This window comes from Myiozetetes cayanensis, unplaced genomic scaffold (assembly GCF_022539395.1).
Source record: "Myiozetetes cayanensis isolate MyiCay16 unplaced genomic scaffold, myiCay2020 scf15, whole genome shotgun sequence".
NCBI lineage: Eukaryota > Metazoa > Chordata > Aves > Passeriformes > Tyrannidae > Myiozetetes > Myiozetetes cayanensis.
The window spans coordinates 14362662-14380073 of NW_026087159.1; the positions used below are offsets into that span (position 1 = coordinate 14362662).

General features: G+C 56.2%; 5 protein-coding genes across 5 annotated transcripts; 1 reads left to right on the forward strand and 4 right to left on the reverse strand.

Moving 5' to 3' along the window:
* Positions 1 to 18: 18 nt before the first annotated feature.
* Positions 19 to 2576, reverse strand: LOC126637538 (cilia- and flagella-associated protein 251-like). The gene is made up of 2 exons (XM_050310885.1): positions 1909 to 2576; positions 19 to 127 (listed from the first exon to the last, which is right to left on the reverse strand). Exons 1-2 carry the CDS (start codon positions 2574 to 2576, stop codon positions 19 to 21), a joined length of 777 nt encoding a protein of 258 aa, XP_050166842.1.
* A 130-nt stretch (positions 2577 to 2706) lies between these two features.
* On the reverse strand, positions 2707 to 5091 carry LOC126637441 (aryl-hydrocarbon-interacting protein-like 1). The gene is made up of 5 exons (XM_050310688.1): positions 4595 to 5091; positions 3787 to 3966; positions 3406 to 3594; positions 3154 to 3330; positions 2707 to 3024 (listed from the first exon to the last, which is right to left on the reverse strand). Exons 1-5 carry the CDS (start codon positions 4688 to 4690, stop codon positions 2716 to 2718), a joined length of 951 nt encoding a protein of 316 aa, XP_050166645.1. The 5' UTR covers positions 4691 to 5091; the 3' UTR covers positions 2707 to 2715.
* A 128-nt stretch (positions 5092 to 5219) lies between these two features.
* On the reverse strand, positions 5220 to 10874 carry TAF7L (TATA-box binding protein associated factor 7 like). Its single transcript, XM_050310687.1, has 11 exons — positions 10710 to 10874; positions 9713 to 9791; positions 9416 to 9549; positions 8930 to 9056; positions 8660 to 8718; positions 7577 to 7649; positions 7083 to 7199; positions 6785 to 6973; positions 6571 to 6683; positions 6204 to 6263; positions 5220 to 5651 (listed from the first exon to the last, which is right to left on the reverse strand). Exons 1-11 carry the CDS (start codon positions 10773 to 10775, stop codon positions 5607 to 5609), a joined length of 1062 nt encoding a protein of 353 aa, XP_050166644.1. The 5' UTR covers positions 10776 to 10874; the 3' UTR covers positions 5220 to 5606.
* Positions 10875 to 10923: 49 nt separating this feature from the next.
* On the forward strand, positions 10924 to 14865 carry LOC126637443 (magnesium transporter NIPA2-like). The gene is made up of 5 exons (XM_050310691.1): positions 10924 to 11068; positions 11168 to 11224; positions 12236 to 12326; positions 12471 to 12631; positions 13574 to 14865. The coding sequence occupies exons 1-5, from the start codon at positions 10945 to 10947 to the stop codon at positions 14197 to 14199; spliced, it is 1059 nt and encodes a 352-aa protein (XP_050166648.1). The 5' UTR covers positions 10924 to 10944; the 3' UTR covers positions 14200 to 14865.
* Positions 14866 to 15713: 848 nt separating this feature from the next.
* TIMM8A (translocase of inner mitochondrial membrane 8A) lies at positions 15714 to 17037 on the reverse strand. The gene is made up of 2 exons (XM_050310692.1): positions 16850 to 17037; positions 15714 to 16374 (listed from the first exon to the last, which is right to left on the reverse strand). The coding sequence occupies exons 1-2, from the start codon at positions 16970 to 16972 to the stop codon at positions 16213 to 16215; spliced, it is 285 nt and encodes a 94-aa protein (XP_050166649.1). The 5' UTR covers positions 16973 to 17037; the 3' UTR covers positions 15714 to 16212.
* Positions 17038 to 17412: the final 375 nt, after the last annotated feature.

Consider the following 17412-nt stretch of genomic DNA (forward strand, 5'->3'; position numbering starts at 1 on the left):
TCACTGCTCTGGCCTCTTCTATCCATGCATCTCCTCTGAGTCAGCTCCCATTGCTGTGCCATCCTGGCACTGCTCCTGCAGGGCTGCTGGGACACAGCCTGCACTGTCACTCTGGCTGTCAACACCACTTGAGGCAGGACAGAAGCTGAGAGCAGGGCTCCAGGTTCCCCAGACACAGATGTGTCCCCCAACCACCCTCTTGGTCCTCTCACAGCAAGGTCTTTCCCCTCACCTGAAGGGCTGGGGCAGGGGCTGGGTGGGGACAGTTGCCTCTTTCTCACCCAGGAACTTTTGCTGTAGGAAACCCTTCAGCCCTGGGAAAGGATGTAGGCAGCAGTGGGATGCTGGGCAGCCCTCTCCTTCCATGCTTTCTTTTCTGGAGCTGCATTAAATCTTCAGTGCCCAGAGGTGTCCGGGTGCCTCTATAGCACAGTGAGGGGTTCAGCAGAGGAGCAGCTCAGGGTAAGGCTGGGAGCTCTCAGAGCCTCCCCACTGCACAGGGTACAGTCCAGGCTGATGATAAAGCCTGGACAGGACTGATACTTTCTGGGCTGGACAGGACTGATACTTTCTGGGCTGGACCTGCTCTCAGCCCTGTCTGGAAGGGCTGGCAGTGCTGGGCAAGGTCCTGACACGGTGCCACTGCAGGGAAGTTTGGGGACACTCCCACCCAGGAGAGACTCAGAAGCTTAAATGGAGGTGAAATGCAACCTCCTTAACTACCTCACTCAGGAATAGCACGAACTGCCCCATCCGTGTGCCCCGGGCTCCAGGGCAAGGCAGGAGGAGTGGACAATGATCAGGGAAGCCGGTCACATCCAGGAACAACTGCAGCACACGGTGCCAGGGAAGAGCTTTTATTTCTCAGCCAGCAAGGCTCCGTGGCGCCCAGCTGAAAGGCGCTGGAGCCCATGAGTCGGGGCAGGGGTGCAGAGGGCACTGCTGCACAGCAGGGACAGTGGGCTCAGTGGTGGCAGGGTCAGGACAGCGTTGTTCCCATGTCACTGCTGGGCCAGACCGAGCCCCGGGGCTCCCTCTCAGGGCACAGAAGCCCTGGTGCCTGTGCTGTGCCTCCTTGTCAGTGCTCTAGCAGCCTTTCCCCCACGCAGGGATAACTGCCCACTGCCCCTCCTCTGGCTGCCCCAGGGGTGCAGCTCTCTGGGGGGATGTTCCCTTCCCCAGCATTTTCTCATTCTCTGCCTGCTCGCTGCTTCCTGCAGCTTGCCTCTTCCAGACCCTCTCCAGGTGTCTCACCCTCCATGTCCTCCAGCTCTGGGGACTCCTCAGCTGGCTCCAGCTCCTCACTGGGAGGCCCCAGCTCTGGGTCTCTGTTTGGCTGAGCCTCAGCTGCACTCCCTGTGCCATCTTTCTCTGCCTCATTGGCTTCTTGCTCCTGCTCAATCTCTGCTGCCTCTGTCCCCCCTGACTCCCCACACTGCCCACTGTCCAGCTTTTCCATCTCTGCTGATAGACTCTCTTCCTCTTTGTCCTCCTCCACTTTTCTCTCTGCTACCTTCTCCTCTTCCCTCTCCCCTTTTCCCTCCTTTTCTTTTTCCTTCTCCACCTCCTCCCTCTCTTGCAATTTCTCATCTTCCTCTTTTGACCCCGTCTCTCCATTCTCCTGCCTCTCCTCTTCTTCTTCCTTTTCTTCCACCTTCTCCACCTCCTCTTCCTCCAATTTTTCATCTTTTTCCTCTGCCCCCGTCTCTACTTTCTCCTCCTCCATCTCTTCTTCTTTCTCTTCTTCTTCTTCATGTTCTTGTTTTTCTTCTTCTTCCTCCTCTTCTTCCTTTTCTTCTCCCTTTTCTTCTTCCTTTTCTTCTCCCTTTTCTTCTTCCTTTTCTTCTTCCCTTTTCTTCTTCCTTTTCTTCTTCCTTTTCTTCTTCCTTTTCTTCTTCCTTTTCTTCTTCCTTTTCTTCTTCCTTTTCTTCTTCCTTTTCTTCTTCCTTTTCTTCTTCCTTTTCTTCTCCCTTTTCTTCTCCCTTTTCTTCTTCCTTCTCTGCCTCCTCCCTGTCCTCTTCTTCGTCTTCTCTCTCCTCCTCTTTCTCCTCTTCCTCCTCTGTTCCCAGGCTCTCTGGCTTTGCCCCACACATGTCCAACTTTACTTCTTCCCCCAGTCCTGTCTGATCCCTCGCTTCTACCTCTGCCACTGCAGGCTGTCCCTGGGCTGCTTCTCCTCCTGGTGCCTCCCCTTCACTCCCAGCCCCTGGTTGTTCTGTTCCTTGGGTCCCTCCCATCCTGCTCTCCTGCCCCTTGCTGGCCCGCTGACCCTGGGGGGACTGGAAGAGCCCCTGGTAGCGCTTCCGATCCTCCACGTGCTTCTTCCTCATCCTCTCCCCCAGCTGCTTCAGCTCCTTCTTCACGGCGGCCGCCATGGAGGGGTCCAGGTGAGCCACGCGCATGAAGTCCTCCCGCGCCTCCCGCTCGTTCCAGACCGCAGCGTGGGCCTTTGCCCGCTTGAAATAGGCCTTGGCATTGTCTGCCAGGAGAGAAGAGCCCCCAGTGGGGGTCCCACAGCTCAGGGCCACCGGCCATGGGAGCTGGAGACCCTGGGAACCAGGGGACATGAAGCTCATGGAGCAGGGTTACACACCTGTAAGGGAGGGCAGGGAGACCAGGGCAGCAGGGCAGGAATCATCAGGGAAAGGGGAAAAGTGGTGGTGGTGGACCTAGAGGTGCCACTGTGGGCAGGGGAAACCAGGGTTGTGGGCACTGTCACAGGCAGGGGAAACTGGAACACGGGTTCTGCAGCGGACGTGGGGATGCAGGTGACATAGGTACTGTCACAGGCAGAGGGACATGGGACGAGCATTGCCACGACTGGGGGATCCAGAGGACAGAGTCCTTGGAGCAAGAAGGGGTGGGATGCAGGGCACAGGTACCGTTGTGCTTCTGGAGAAGCTCCGTCGTGTGCTCCAGCACCTCGTAGTACTCGCCGAGCTCCAGCTGGCACTGGCAGTAGTTGAGCACCAGCGGTGTGACCAGGCTCTCCAGCTTCAGCCAGTCCTCCTCCCACGGCTTCTCCTGCCCGGGGAGAAACGCTGGCTGCGGCAGGGGCTGTGGCCATCCCCTCCCAGGCACACAGGGCCCACAGGGAAGCGCTCTGAGGCACCACCCAGGCAGGGTTGTCGGGAGCTGCCTGGCCCCGCTCACCTTGGCCTGGAGGTTCCTCAGGCAGATCACGGCCTCCTGGTACTTGGCGGCCGCCTGCGCGAACTCCCTGCGGAGGACGAGGCGGTTGCCCTCGCTGTGCAGCACTGGCACTGCTGCCAGCTTCTCCTCACTATTCATGGCCCACGTGTCACGCTTGTACGCTGAGGGCTCCTCCACCTGCACGGGCAGCAGGAGTTGAGCCGCCTGTGGGAGCCGTTCCCGCTCTGGCGGCCGTCCCTCCGTCCCCCTTACCCGGAACAGCTCCATGACGAAGATGAGGGGCTGTGGCGTCCGCTGCAGCTCGTCCAGGTCGGCGTAGCCTGTGCTGTGGTAGTCAAACATGTTGCCCATGCCACAGCGGTGCTTCTGCCCTTCCAGGGGGTCCCGTCCCTCTGCGATCCTCCTCATGCCCCTGGAGACCAGGGCATACATGCCTGTGTGCTGCAAGGAGGGGGGAACCCCACTCAGTGCACCCCTTCACCTGGGGCTGCCCCCCTGGTGACCTGTGGCAGAGTGACACCCGTGCCCCCTGTGCTTGCACTAGGTAAAGCTGGAACACCTGTGGGATGCACGGTCCTGTGCCCCGGCTCTGCAGGAAGGAGGGAAATACGCGTCTGTGGGCCCCTCACTCACAATGATGTCGCACCAGAACTCTGCCACCTCCCCGATTCTCATGGAGCTGAGCAGCGTCTCCCATATCTCCAGCTTGAACATCTTGCCCACGATGATCTCCATGGGCGTTCCAGCTTCCCGGCTGTCGTCGATCACCGTGCGCTCAAAGTTGTCCTTCAGCGTCTGGAAGTGGAAGGTGAACTGCCCCGGAGAGAGCCCAGCGTTCAGTCCCCGTGGCAGTCCCAGTGAGCTGAGCTGTGGGGTCAGGCCTGCTCCCAGCAACGTGCTGGTTGGACTGGCAGCTCTCCCCCTGCAGCAGGAGGTGGTGACTGCTGCCCACTTGTCTCAGGACAACAGGCAGATGGTGGAGTGGCCCAACACCCATCTATGCTGCTCCCTATGGATCCCCCCATGGAGAGCCCAGGACAGAGGGTGCTCTCACCGCATGCATCAGGACCTGGTGGAACCCACACTGATCTGCCCATACCCAGGGTCTGAGGAATCTCCCAAGAACAATCCATTGCCTCACCTCACTCCTGCTTGAGGAGGAAAGGCAGGAAAGGCAGATTTCAGCAACCCATGGGGGCTGCTCAGCTCTCATGGCACCAGGACAGAGAGAGGAGGTGTCACAGGCCCAGTGCAAGGTGAGGCCATGGGCAACGTGGCAGCCTGTGCCCAAACCAGCCCTTCCTACACCTCTCTTGTGAGGGATCTCGCTCTACCCCAGACCTGGAGCTCAGCTTGTGAGCTGCAATGGGCAGGACTGGTGGTGTCAAACCCACTCCCTCTCCCAGGGCCTTGGGGGAAACAACAAACAAAGACAATTTACCTTGCTCCCATCCTGCAACTTTGGCAGCTCCCCTTGGCCTCCATGCAGGATCTTCTTTTTGACCCCCTCCACGTTCAGCAGGTAGGTTTCCTCCATGGCTGCTCCTGCCAGCCCCCAGGAGCAGCTCAAGGGCACGTGCACGCGGGCACGCTCTCGCCCTTCTTGAGCTCCACGTCTTCCTCAGGCTTATCTCTCTTTCTTGACTATCTGGACACAGCTGTCATCTCCCAGGGCTGCTGCTGATCTTTTCCTTTCTGTGCAGGGGGTAGAGCTTGGAAGCCTTCTCCCTTGCCCTTTGGGTTTTGAGAGGGGTGTCCCGCCGTAGCACACACTTGCTGAAGCCCCTGGTGTCCTCCGTTGCCTCCTGTAACCACCCTTCTAATCCTCTTCCCACCCTGTCAGGTTAATCTGGGATTTGCCTGCCTAGTCTGTGAGGAATTACAGAAACTCCTTGATCAGGAGGCCCTCGTTCCTCCCCCAGAGTGATGGCACACAGTCACTTTTGACCCAGCCCCACACGGAGCATTTTGAGGAAGGGGCCCAGCAGTGTCCCAGAGGTGCCCAGGAACTGCTCCCTGCCAGGGGCTGTGCAGCCAGACCCTCGAGAGACCACCCAGGAACAGACCAGGGTTGGAAAGGGTACTTTAATATTAGAGTTTGGTTTGCAGACACAAGCACTCCTCAAACACAAGAACAAGTTCCTACCAGGCCACAGCCCAGCACGCCCAAGATTCAATACGATGCACAAACCAACACTGTGCTGTCCCAGGGAGATCAGTGCTGAGTATTTACAGTAAATCCGGTGTTTTGGCTGCTCTCACAGGCACAGTCCAACCTTTCAGCTCCACCAGCCAAACCCAGAACAATGGATGTGAAAGCAGCTCTGGACATGGAACCTCTAGCGCTGCCCAGCAGCACTTCTGGCAGCAGAAGTGGGTGAGTAAAGCAAAGACTTCAGCATGGCAGGTGACCACCACTTTCAGCTCTGCTCACAAAGACCCAAGCCCACTCCTCATTTCTCCATGAGGGACTCCAGCTGCTCCTGCAGGGATGCCATCTGGGAAGAGGGAGAGAGGATTACAGTCAGGCGTGGCTGGGACTCTGGGCAGCCCCAGCCTCAACATTTCTGTGTTCCTGCAGATCTTTTACCCGTGCCTGTGTGTTGCCCAGAGCTGTGCCTGGGCACCTCTGGAACAGAACTGGCACTGCCCACAGGAACGTGAGAGAAAGAACCTCCTGCCTTGGTACCTGGCTGGAACAGAGCTGCCCAGGCAGGAAATCTGCCAAGAGTCTACAGCCACTGCCTTTCTGGTGCATGGATGCCAGTGGGTTTGTGTGTCAGCAATCCTGGCAGCTTTGGACTGCTGACTGGACATGTTTTGGCTCACTGCTCCTTCAGCAGGAAGGCTGCAATCAACCCACTCCCTGCATCCCCTTGTGCCTCAGGAAGCTCCATGCAACTACAGGTGAGGTACAACCCCACCTGACCTGGAATACTGGAGTTCTCAGCAGCTGGAGTGGTACAGGACTGGGGACACTTCATCAGAGGCCAAGCCTAGAATCTTGTTGTGCCCCAGTACTTCCCGCTCCACTGTGGGAGCTTCCTCACCTGCTGCTTCTCTCGCTCTTCCTGCTGCTTGAACTCATCCAGGACAGCCTGGAGACGGGTCTGTAGAGACAAACATGCCAGACCACAGTTACCAATGTGTTCTCAACTGAATGGGTGCTGGCACAACATGACAAATAGCGCAGCAAGCCTCCAGATGCACTGACACCCCCTTATCTCCTCCAGTTCCACAGACTGCTTTGCTTCCACAGGGAAATGCTGGAGTGTGTATGACCACACCACAACTGTTTTTAATCCAGCATGCAAAGGCCCCTGGCTTCTCCAGGGCAGCAGCTAAATCAGTCTGCTGGATCTAATGGCAAGCCAGTGCTAAATAGAGGACTGGAAGAGACTCCAAGAGAGCTCTCACCTTGAGGGCCAGGTTCTCCACTTTCATGATGAGATCCTCCTGGCGCTTCCTCCTGTCTTGAGTCTCCTGGAGTTTACTTTTCAGGTTGTCAATCTGTTTCTGGATCCCCATGGCTGGAAGGGAGAGTGAGCTCACAGCCAGAGCAGCAGCAGAGCTGGGCAGTGCAGCCTGCCTGGCATCCCAACAGTTCTGCTGTGCTCTGCCACCCACTCACCGATCTGGTTGGACCCCTCATTCTCCTGCTGCTGCCCATCAGACTCATTCAGCTTGTCCTGCAGCTGTCTCTCCAAGTCTTCCTCAGTGTCCATGATGTTCAGGTCTTCGTCGTCATGATGGTCCCTCTCATCTTCGTCCTCGCTGCTGCTGCTGATGTCATTAAATATCTCCCGCAGTTCATCGTGTTCTAGGTGGGGACAAAAGAGTTAACACACAGCTGATGACCTCCCAGCACCCTCTGCCTGTCAGGGACCACTTAGGAAGTGGGAAGAAAACAAGAACCTTCCCCACTGCACCTGAGGAGCCGTGGCCTTGCTTGTGTCCTGACATCCCTGGGGAAGAGATGTCCAGGCTGGTGAGTGAACCATGGTTGTCCACTTCTTTTGTTTCATCTTCAGCAATGACCTCCCAGCCTGACAGCAGGAACAGGGGAGTCAAGGGAAAAAGAGGAAAGTGGAAGAATGCTGAAAACTGCAGGAGATCACTGCCCCTTCAACAAGTCTGGCCTTGTAGCTAAGGATACCTAGGATGAAACACCCCAGACTCCTTTTTTGATGAGTTCTCCTCTACTATTATTTCAGTTCCTGCTCAGCACAACAATGATCACCATGAGGAAACAGTAAGTTTTGAACATGGCAAAGATGAGGCTCCAAAACTTCAGCATCTCTTGTGTGCTTACCTACCAGCCTCCCCCACCCACACAAAGCTCAACCTGTCTGTCCCTCCCAGAATCCCCAGGTCACACAGAGTCCTGTCCCACCCCTGAGCTTTCTCCCCACTGAAAGGATACGGACACTGACAGCTTCGGCATCGGTGCTCAGGAGACGCTTCACCTCCTTTTCCACATCAGGAGACTCAATATACTGGGCCAGAGAGGGCAAAGAGAACAGAGACACTGTTAAATGCCTCGTGCATGTTGCTGGTCAACCCCAACCCTCCACCTCTGGACAGAGCCCCGTTTCAAGGCTCTCTTCTCTTAGAGCTTTCTGCTCAGCATTTGTTTGTGCTCAACCAAGATGTAATAATTTGTGCACCCCCCTAAAACAATCCCTCTTTTTTTTTGTACAGAGCTCCTTGGTTGGTTGTGTGCTCTCGCTTTTCTGCTCATACTACTCATGAAACAAGACTTTCCATGTGTATGCAGAAAGGCCTTGAGGTGTTGATGGTCAGCTCAACTCCTTCTGATCTCACTTAAAAGATGGTTTGCTTTTTCACTTTTAAATTAATCAGGAATCTTACTGCTGTGATATCTCTCCTGTGGGCTATAAGAACATGTCAAGTAATTTGTTTCCCAAATGTCATGCAAAATCACACTCCATCCTGTTCTCAGAAACTGCAAAGGAGAGAAGAACAAGTCTTCCCAGCCTCAGGGTGCTGCATCTCCCCAACACCTTGCCTGGCTTGTGCATATGCAGAGACAGTCCCTGAGCTCCATCTGTTGTCACTCCCCCGGCTGAAGTGACAGTTGTACTATTTGTAGCACTGCCTGTTGGGGAAGGGAAAGGGCCATGCAGGGAGAGAAGACTGGGAAAGCAGGAATGAGTGAAGCCTCATTTCCATGTAAGTCTCCTTTCCTTTCCTCTCTAAGAGCAGGAGGAGATGTGCTATGGCAGGGCAGCCACAGGAATGAAGTTCAGCAGTACTCTGCATAGAGGATTTTGCCCTCAGGAGCATCTTGGAAAACATGGAGGAAGCACCCAAAGAAGTGTTTAAATTTACTCCCCTCCCTTCACCCTCATCTCAGGCAAGAAAACATGTGCAGGAACATTAAGAAATCCCTTGTTTTCTGGACCAATAGACAGTTACAGCTCTCATGTCTCTGCCTTCCTATCCCTTGGGTATTGCATCTGCATCTGTGTGAGAAGCAACTCACCTTCTTCTTAGCTGTCTTCCGGAATCGCCTCTTCCGCACGTTCTTCAGGGGGAGAGTGACTGCGACAGAGGAAACAGATTGCACGTGTCAGGCAGATGGCCCAGTGAGAGAAGTGCATGTCTTCTGAAGGGAGAAGACCCTTCAGCAGCAGAGAGAGCCCTGGAAATGGAGCAGCAGTGCAGCCAGTACTTGGCAGCTGTGAGTAGCCTGCACAGCTGTGGGGTGTTGAGGTGGAGGAGTTTGGAGGGGCTTGGCACAGTCTCTACTCACTGCCATGGTTCCATATGAATTTCTTCTCTCTGTCCTTGTCCTTCTTCTTGTTTGCCTTGGGGTCAGTGCTCACAGTCTGCTCTTCCAAAGGGGGGTAGAGATCCCCATCCACGGTGCACACAAGCATCTGGAATCCCCCCAGAAACGCAAAGGTTTATTGTAAAGGCAAGAGGACGTGAAGGAACAGTGTCTGCCCACTGAATGCTGTGAGCCAAAGGGATTCAGGGGCACAGGGTGTGGGAAACCACAGTTTCACACCCAGCTCAGCTGGACACAGCAGCAGTTAAGCTGTCACAAGGACAATCCTATTTCATGCTACAGAAATGAGGTTTCTAAACACCAAGCAGAATGGGGAATTTTAAACTGCTGATACTGTGAGAATACAGGAATTGGCCATGTTATACTGGATGTCCAGCTGCCAGAGGGTGCAAGGGAGGGGGAGCAAGGAATTAAGCTGTTGGGGCAGGTGAGAAGGGTAGCCCTTACCTGGCAAATATCTGCTGTCTTGTAGAAGGTTTTCTTGTCGATGGTTTTTAAGCTCTCGATGATGCAGGGCAGATCCACCAGCTTGGCTGCCAGTGGCACCCGGTCCACACGGACAATCCCATGGCGCCCATCCGCTGTGGAGAGCCATGGGAACAGGTCAGTGCTGTGGCTAAACAGCCACACTGGGCAAGACTTCCCTGGGCAGCAACAACTCCACAGGACAACACATGCAAGTGGCACAGCTTCACCTGCAGACAGCCAGGAGAGGATTAAGATGCCCCGGTGCTGCTCACTCACCGTGCAGCTCAATGGTGAGCCTGTCCTTCAGGTTGACGTTCCCAGACTGGACCGCTCGCCGCACAGTGGAGGCATATTCCTGGGAAGATTGGACACACTTACTTCAGGAGAGGGTGTGCTTCCTCCAAGAACCCCCAAAGGCTTCTGCACAGCCCACCCAGCTTTAAACACCTGCCAGCCCCACGCAGAACAGCAACTGCAAGAGCCAGGGTGAAAACTGCACCCTCCTCCCAACATCACGTCAATCCCGTGCTGCTCCTGGTGCTCTTCCACAGTCCTGGCATGACACAGTGCTGTGAGGGCCCTGACAGACACACCTGCCAGGGGAACACAGAGCTGGGGAAGTTACAGCTCCCCGCACCAAGCCCTTGTCATCTCAGCAGGACAGTCACAGAATCCCAGAACGGCTGGGGTTGGAATGGACCTCTGGAGATCATCCAGTCCAACCTCCCTGCCAAGGCAGGGTCACCTGGAGCAGGTGACACAGGAACGCATCCAGGTGGGTTTGGAATGTCTCCAGAGAGGGAGACTCCACGACCTCCCTGGGCAGCCCATTCCCATGCTCTGCCACTCTCAATGAAAAGAAGTTCTTCCTCACGTTGAGGAGGAACTTCCTGTGCTTTGTTTTATGGCCATTGCTCCTCGTCCTGTCGCTGGGCACCACCGAAAACAGAGTCTCGGTCTCAAGCACCTAACAAATGTCATCGAGGCCACTTACAGCCACAGCAACCGAAGAGCCAGCACTTGCTAAATCTCTACAACCTAATCCCCTCTGTTGTCTCCCGGGCCTCCTGCTCCGCATGGCAGGAGCTCCCCTCCGTGGAAAACCCGTTCAGGAGAGCGGGGACGGGCTACCCCGGCCCCAAAGCCCCCAGCCTGCTTCCGTGCCCCTCTCCAGCCCCGCAGATTCCCCGCTGCCCTGCCCAGCCCTCCCGGACGCGGAGGGCACCCGGGGCCGAGCTCGGGGTACCCCGCGCCGGGGCCGACGGGCTCTCACCGGCGGCAGCCGCAGCACGAACTGGCTCTCCAGCTCGTGGGGGGCATCGTCCTTGCCCTTGCTCATCCTTGCTCATCCCTCCTTCTCCAGCCCGGCACGGCAGACGCGCTCACCGCGCCCCCGGGGAGGCTCCGAGCCCGCTCCCGTTCCCGTTCCCGCGGAAGCCGGGCCCGCTCCCCGCCCCTTCCGCTCCATCCCGGCCGGTCCCCGCCCCGCCGGCGAACGCGCCGGGGCCATGGGGGCCGGCTTCGGGCTGGGGCTGGGGCTGGCCCTGTCCTCCAGCGCCTTCATCGGCAGCAGCTTCGTCCTCAAGAAGAAGGGGCTGCTCCGGCTGTGCCGCCGCGGCCGCGCCAGGGCAGGTACGGCCGCTCCGGGCACCGCGAGTGTCGCTTCATCCGCGTCTCTTCACCCGTGTCACTTCATCTGAGGCTTTCTGTTTCTCTTTCCCCCGCGCTCAGGGCAAGGAGGGCACGCGTACCTGCGGGAATGGCTGTGGTGGGCAGGGCTGCTGTGCAGTAAGTACCGCGCTCACCCTGGCTAAGACACACTCGGGACAGCGTCAGTCGTGGAAGGGACCTTAAAGACCACGAGCAGGGACACCTTCCGCTAGACCAGGCTGCTCCAAGCCCCGTCCAGCCTCGCCTTGGACACTCCCAGGGATAAGACAGCTTCTCTGGGAAACCTGTGCCAGGACCTCGCTGCCCTCACAGTAAAGGATTTCTCCCTAAATATCTAATGTAAACCTCCTCTCTGCCAGCTGGAAGCCATTCCCCCATATCCTGTCATGCCCTTAAAAACAGTCTCTCCCCACCTCTCTTCAGGTACTGGAAGGCCACAAATAGGTCACCCAGAGCCTGCTCTGTTAAAACTGTTGATGGTTATTTCCAGTCACTTCCATGTTTTATGATGATGATCATTGTTTGCTTGATTTTCTTCCGAGTACCTGAGGATGATGTTGATCTAATTTTAACTCTAAAATGTCCTAAAGTCTTGTGCATTACCAGGTTTCTCTGCTAAGTAGGAGCTGAGGAGCTGGTCTAGCTGGGTTGGCTTCTGATGTGGCCTGCCCAGAGGATGTAGTGATAACAGAACATCCAGCACTGTTTGATGCTACAGCAATTTCAGCAGCTCCACTTTACACTTTTCAATGTTAAGAACCACCTGTACTTGATTTACTCTTTAAAAAGCTGTAAAAGCAGCTCCAGGAGAAGAACACAATTTAGAAATACAAACTCCTTTCAGCTTTGTGGCTGTTGTGGCAATAGTTTCCTGTGGTTGCTGCTTGCTGTATAGGCACTTGTGACTAAGGATCACCACGCATCACACTGAGCCTTCCCTTCCCAAGAGAACCTGTTGGGGCTCCTGGTTGTTCTTGCTGGTGCTGTTCTTTCCTGGTTGCATGACATACCTCAGAGAAACACAGGATGCTCAGCTGGAAACTGAGGCTTTTCTGACTACGCTCAAACTTGTATTATGGTGAATTGCTCCTACTTTGATGCTCACCCAACAGGATTTTTCTCTTGCAGTGGGAGTTGGAGAAGCTGCAAACTTTGCTGCCTATGCCTTTGCCCCTGCAACACTGGTAACTCCACTGGGTGCTCTAAGTGTCCTTGTTAGGTAAGCAGCCTCAGAAACACCCTCACCTCACCTACTACCCTCAGTGATGAAAGCAGTTGCTCTGCTTTCCTCCCTCTCTTCCCTCAGGTACTCCCATCTCTTGCCTTAATTAGTTTTAATTGGGTTTTTTGTACTATCTTTCAGTGCAGTTCTGTCTTCCACCTTCCTCAACGAGCAGCTGAATGTTCATGGGAAGATTGGCTGCGTCCTGAGTATCCTGGGCTCCACTGTGATGGTGATCCACGCTCCGCAGGAAGAGGAGGTTTCCAGCCTGGAGTCAATGGCGGAGAAGCTGAAGGATCCAGGTACTAAAATAAAAGGGGTCCTGTCAACTTCAGGCTTGGAACTGACAGTAGAAGGTGGGACACAACTTGGCTGGATTAGTAGGGACTGAACTAAATGGTAACGGAGCTGTTTCTTGTCCTGCAGACCCAACTGGAATCATCAGCAGTTACCACGTGGGCTTTTTTTAAACTGTCTATGAGGTGTAGATGCAAAAAGTAAAGAGCAGGGGAATTAGGTGCAGCTGCCAGCAGAAGGGGTTGGCCTGTGGCAGTGGCAGGATAGGATAGGGAATTCCTGGACACCAGGGTGGCAGTGGTGTGGCTGAGGGAAGGCAGAGGAGGACCTTCAGGGAAGGATGAATGAATTCAATGAGTTACATCCAAGATCAGGTAGTTGTAGTGCTTATGTCAGAGGGTAAATCAAATTGCAAGGATATGATGTGGGCAATAGCACACATGGCAGAATAAGCCACCAGAGATGGAGGAAGGAAGCACAGGCAGAAGAGCAAAGCAGAGTAACAGGTAGGTGCTGCTGCTCATTAGAAGGAACACTCTGGCAGGGCCTTGCACTCCTGTCATGTGGCACTTTGCTTTTTATCACACCACAGCCCCCAGAGTTCAGCCAGGGCTTCCCAAGCCTTCTGCTCCTCTCCTGGGCCTCCTGCAGAACTGGTCAACAAGCCTCCCACCTCTGCTAGTGCCCTGGGGCCTGGCTATGCCCCTGCCACTCCCAGCATGGGCTATATCTGACAGCCTGACTTGTGATTGCACTGTAAAGAGCTGCTGCTGGCTCTTCCAGCTATGCTCAGGCTGCAGACTGACTCTGCTTCCCAACCCCAGTCCCTTCAGATGGAGGCCAAAAAGACAGACTGATGGGGCAGTTACCCTGTCCTCTGTCTCTGCTTGCTGTCCAGTTACATCTGTCACTGTGTTCTCACAGAGCTCTTTCATTCTTTCCCCAAGGATTCATTGCATTTGCTGTGTGTGTCCTGGTGAGCTCCCTCCTGCTTATCTTCGTGGCTGGACCCCGTTACGGACAGAGCAACGTGCTGGTTTATGTTTTGGTCTGCTCTGCCATTGGCTCACTGTCTGTATCCTGTGTCAAAGGCCTGGGCATTGCCCTGAAAGAACTGTTTTCTGGGAAGCCAGTCCTGAAAGAGCCACTGGGCTGGGTGCTCCTGGTGTGCCTGGTGATCTGCATCAGCATCCAGATCAACTACCTGAACAAAGCCTTGGACATTTTCAACACATCTGTGGTCACACCTGTTTACTACGTGCTGTTCACCACGGCAGTCATGACGTGCTCCACCATCCTCTTCAAGGAGTGGCAGCACATGGTGCTGGACAACATCGTGGGCTCCATCAGCGGCTTCCTCACCATCGTGTCCGGCATCTTCCTCCTGCACGCCTTCAGGGACATGCCCTTCACCCCCAGCCTCCTGCCCCTCTTCCTGCAGCCCGGCAGGGCAGACCTACATCCCCCATGGAGCAGTGCAGACAGACACCAGTCCTGTCAGCACCAGCCTCTGCTGCCCTCAGAGGACAAAGGCTCTCAGAGCACAGAGGAAGAGGAGAAGGAGGAGAAGTGAAAGTGTGTGAGGACGTCTGTGAACTGCTGGCTTTCTGCTCCCACTGCCAAGGCTGCTGCACTAGCAGGACCTGGCAGTCACCCTCTGCCTGTCCCAGGTGCCACATGGGTGCCGTGCCACTGGCAGGAGGCTGGCAGAGCCAGCAGCCTCCTGTGGCTCCAGAGAGGAGCCCTGGGAAGCGCCCAGTTCCTCGCACTTTTTCACTGTTCTTTTACTTGAAGAATTGATCTGCCGTCATCAGGCCCCAGAACCTGGCTGTGCAGAGACCTGCAGCACTAACACAGTGCTAACCCTGCATGGCAGATCACACATCTGGGGAGGCCTCACAGCGTTTTTTAAAAACAGGATTAACAGCTACAAACTGATCTAACATGGTGCTAAGGTTGGTTACACAGAGAGAAGAGGGGTGTCTGGCTCGAAAGGTGACACACGCGGAACAGTAATTAAAGATTCCTCTGTCCAGTACTTGTTTTGCTCACTCTGCTAGAATTTATTTATAGATTCACATCCAAGAACAGAACACAGCCCAAAGTGGGAAACTTCAGTGGTGCTGCCACATGCTGCTGTGGCTCTTCAGAGGGACCAACCTCTTCATGCAGCATCTGCTGTGCAGGTTGATGAAGCACCTGCTTTCTGTATTCTATTAAAATCTGATCTGTTCAGTTCCCCAAGTGGTGAGTGATATATTTGTACCCAGAGCTGGGCCAGCTGAAAGGTGTGCAGAATCACAGGGGTAGGAAGAACTCTCAGGATGCTCCAGAGAAATTCAAGTTAGGACAGGAGAGGGAACCACTTACTCTGGGAATATAGTCCTTAACTGTTGAGGTAACCTTCTGCAAGATAACCAGACAGCTGTATCCTCACTGATGCGGGTTTATGTCAGCACAGCTGTTTAACACATCCTGACTTTGTTCCCAGGAAGGCTTGCTGGCTACGAGCCCCTCCTGCAGTGGGATGTGAGCAGAACTGCTCCACCAGGCTCCTGTGCAGAGCTCCAGGCCACTGTCACTGTCACCCCAGGCTTCCCAGAGCCACTCTGCACGTGAACACTGCTGACACGCTGTGCTGCCTTCCTGAGAGCGGATCAGTTGTTGGTTGTTTTTCCAGTTAGAAGCTCCTCTCTGTGTCCTGGGGGCAGAGGTCCACAAGGCACACCCACAGGCCTCCCACCAGTGGCCTCCACAGGTAAAAGTGCACGAGGTGACCAGGCAGCTGGTTAGTTATTTCCTGCTTTCAGTCTCTCTAAAGAAACTACAGGACAGCAGGAGCTGTTAAACCTTTAGGGAAGAAGGGGAAAGGCCACAGGGTCTCCCAGAAACAGGTTTGATTCATGGGACCAAGTTAATTCAGCAACAAATCACAATTCAGAAAAAAAGCTGCTAGCCAGAAGGCAATTATGCCCTCTTCCTACTAACTTTACAACAAACAGGATCACTGGGATGGAGGGGGAGTGACAAGAAGGCCAGATTTTCCACTCTCAGCCATGATCTACCTGAACAAAGGAGAATCTCATGTTAAAAATTGACCCAGTTATTATTTATTACATTTACCCAGGGAAAGCAGTTAATGGAGCAAGTCAGCATCGACAGAGTTGTGCTGCAGTGTGAAAATTGGTCACTTGGGCGTACGAATGATTTACCTACAGAAGCCTGGCAGTGTTTTCCAGCGGTGACACTGCCTGGGAGGATCAGTGTTCCCAAGGAGCTCTTCTGGCTCAGGTGGCTGTCCCAGCCTGAGGCAGGGGCCGGGGGATGTCAGCACGTTCCCGGGAGGGCTCACCCAGAGCCCAGCGTCACATCAGCACTGGAAACACCGCGGAATGAGCATCACCACCCCTCTCCTCGGCGCAGAGGCGGGCGCCGGGACGTCACCCCGGCGTGGAGCGTCCGTGTCTCTGCTGCGGGCTCTCATCTGGCTGCAGCTTCCCCGAGACTGCCGTTTAATTAAATCCTGACCCCCCGAGCCGATGCTGGCTCCTCTGGGGGGAGTGGGCCTGGCGGGGCTGGGTCCGGCTCAGTCAGACAGGCTCTCCGAGAAGGCCGACTTGGACTTCTGCGTCTGCTCCAGCCGGTTCAGGATGAACTGGCTGGTGTCGATGAAACGCTCCACGCAGTTCACGAAGCACGTCTCGGCCCGGCTGTCCAGCTTCGGGCCTGGCTTGTCCATGCACTTCTCCTGCACACAGCGGGGGCCCCGTTGGTCCCGGGGGCACCACAGCCCGACCCTGACACCCCCTGCCCGCCGCCCCTGCACTGGGGCCGTGCCCCGGGCATCTCCAGCCCTCGGACACGATGGAGCCACCCCCCACTCGGGATCCTCATCCTCCCGGGATCCTCATCCCCTCGGGGTCCTGTCCTCATCCCCTCGGGGTCCCCATCCTCTCAGATCCTCATCCCCTGGGGATCCCCATCCCCTGGAGACCCTCATCCCCTCGGGGTCCTCATCCCCCGGGATCCTCATCCTCCCGGGCGCATCTGACTCCTCCCCACCCGGGGCTCCCCCGCCCCGTTCCCTCCCTCCCCGTGCTCAGCGGGCCCGGGACCGCTCCCACGGCGGCTCCACTGTGTCCCCATCACCCTCCCCTTCCTGCCCGCCGCGGACACAGCCCTCCTGCCCCCCCCCACCCAGCGTGGCCGCGCCCCGCCCGTACCCAGCACAGCTCGGTCATTTGGTGCACCAGCTGCTGGAAGCGCTGCTTCTGCGTCTCCACCTCGATGAAGCGCTGGAGCTGCGGGTCGGCGCCGCCCAGCCCGGCGCCGGACGGCGGGTCCATGGCGGTCCCGGAGCCCCGCGGTGTCCCCCCGGTGTCCTCCCGGTCCCTCCCGGTGCCGCCGCGCCGCGACCTTCACGTGCCGCCGGTGCCGCGCCCGCCCCTTCCGCCCGCGCCGCGCCTGCGCCCCGCGCCGCGAGCGCCCCCTGCCGGCCGGGAGGACCCGCGAGCCCGACGGGACGGGGGAGTTTATTGTCCATGAGAGGGGGTGGAGTGGGATGGAGCTCCAGGGATGTGACAGAGTTCTGGAGATGTGGTGGAGCTCCAGAGATGTGATGGAGTTCTAGAGATGTGATGGAGTTCTAGAGATGTGATGGAGCTCCGGGGATGTGGTGCTGCTCCAGGGCGGTGATGGAGTTCCAGGGCGGTGATGGAGCTCTGGAAATGTTATGGAGCTCCAGGTTGGCGATGGAATTCTGGCAATGTTATGGAGCTCCAGGGCA

Coding starts and splice junctions, on each gene's coding strand:
- LOC126637538 (XM_050310885.1), bottom strand. CDS start 2,576: ATGAGCTTCATGTCCCCTGGTTCCCAGGGTCTCCAGCTCCCATGGCCG. Junction 128..1,908: donor GAAAAGGAAGAAGAAAAGGA/AGAAGAAAAGGA, acceptor TCCTGCCTCAAG/TGGTGTTGACAGCCAGAGTG.
- TIMM8A (XM_050310692.1), bottom strand. CDS start 16,972: ATGGACCCGCCGTCCGGCGCCGGGCTGGGCGGCGCCGACCCGCAGCTC. Junction 16,375..16,849: donor AAATGACCGAGCTGTGCTGG/GTACGGGCGGGG, acceptor CGCTGTGTGCAG/GAGAAGTGCATGGACAAGCC.
- LOC126637443 (XM_050310691.1), top strand. CDS start 10,945: ATGGGGGCCGGCTTCGGGCTGGGGCTGGGGCTGGCCCTGTCCTCCAGC. Junction 11,069..11,167: donor CCGCGGCCGCGCCAGGGCAG/GTACGGCCGCTC, acceptor CCCCGCGCTCAG/GGCAAGGAGGGCACGCGTAC. Junction 11,225..12,235: donor GTGGGCAGGGCTGCTGTGCA/GTAAGTACCGCG, acceptor TTTCTCTTGCAG/TGGGAGTTGGAGAAGCTGCA.
- TAF7L (XM_050310687.1), bottom strand. CDS start 10,775: ATGAGCAAGGGCAAGGACGATGCCCCCCACGAGCTGGAGAGCCAGTTC. Junction 7,650..8,659: donor GGAAGACAGCTAAGAAGAAG/GTGAGTTGCTTC, acceptor TCTCTGGCCCAG/TATATTGAGTCTCCTGATGT. Junction 6,974..7,082: donor GCAAGGCCACGGCTCCTCAG/GTGCAGTGGGGA, acceptor GTCCCCACCTAG/AACACGATGAACTGCGGGAG.
- LOC126637441 (XM_050310688.1), bottom strand. CDS start 4,690: ATGGAGGAAACCTACCTGCTGAACGTGGAGGGGGTCAAAAAGAAGATC. Junction 3,331..3,405: donor TCGTCATGGAGCTGTTCCGG/GTAAGGGGGACG, acceptor CTGCCCGTGCAG/GTGGAGGAGCCCTCAGCGTA. Junction 3,025..3,153: donor TGAGGAACCTCCAGGCCAAG/GTGAGCGGGGCC, acceptor CTCCCCGGGCAG/GAGAAGCCGTGGGAGGAGGA.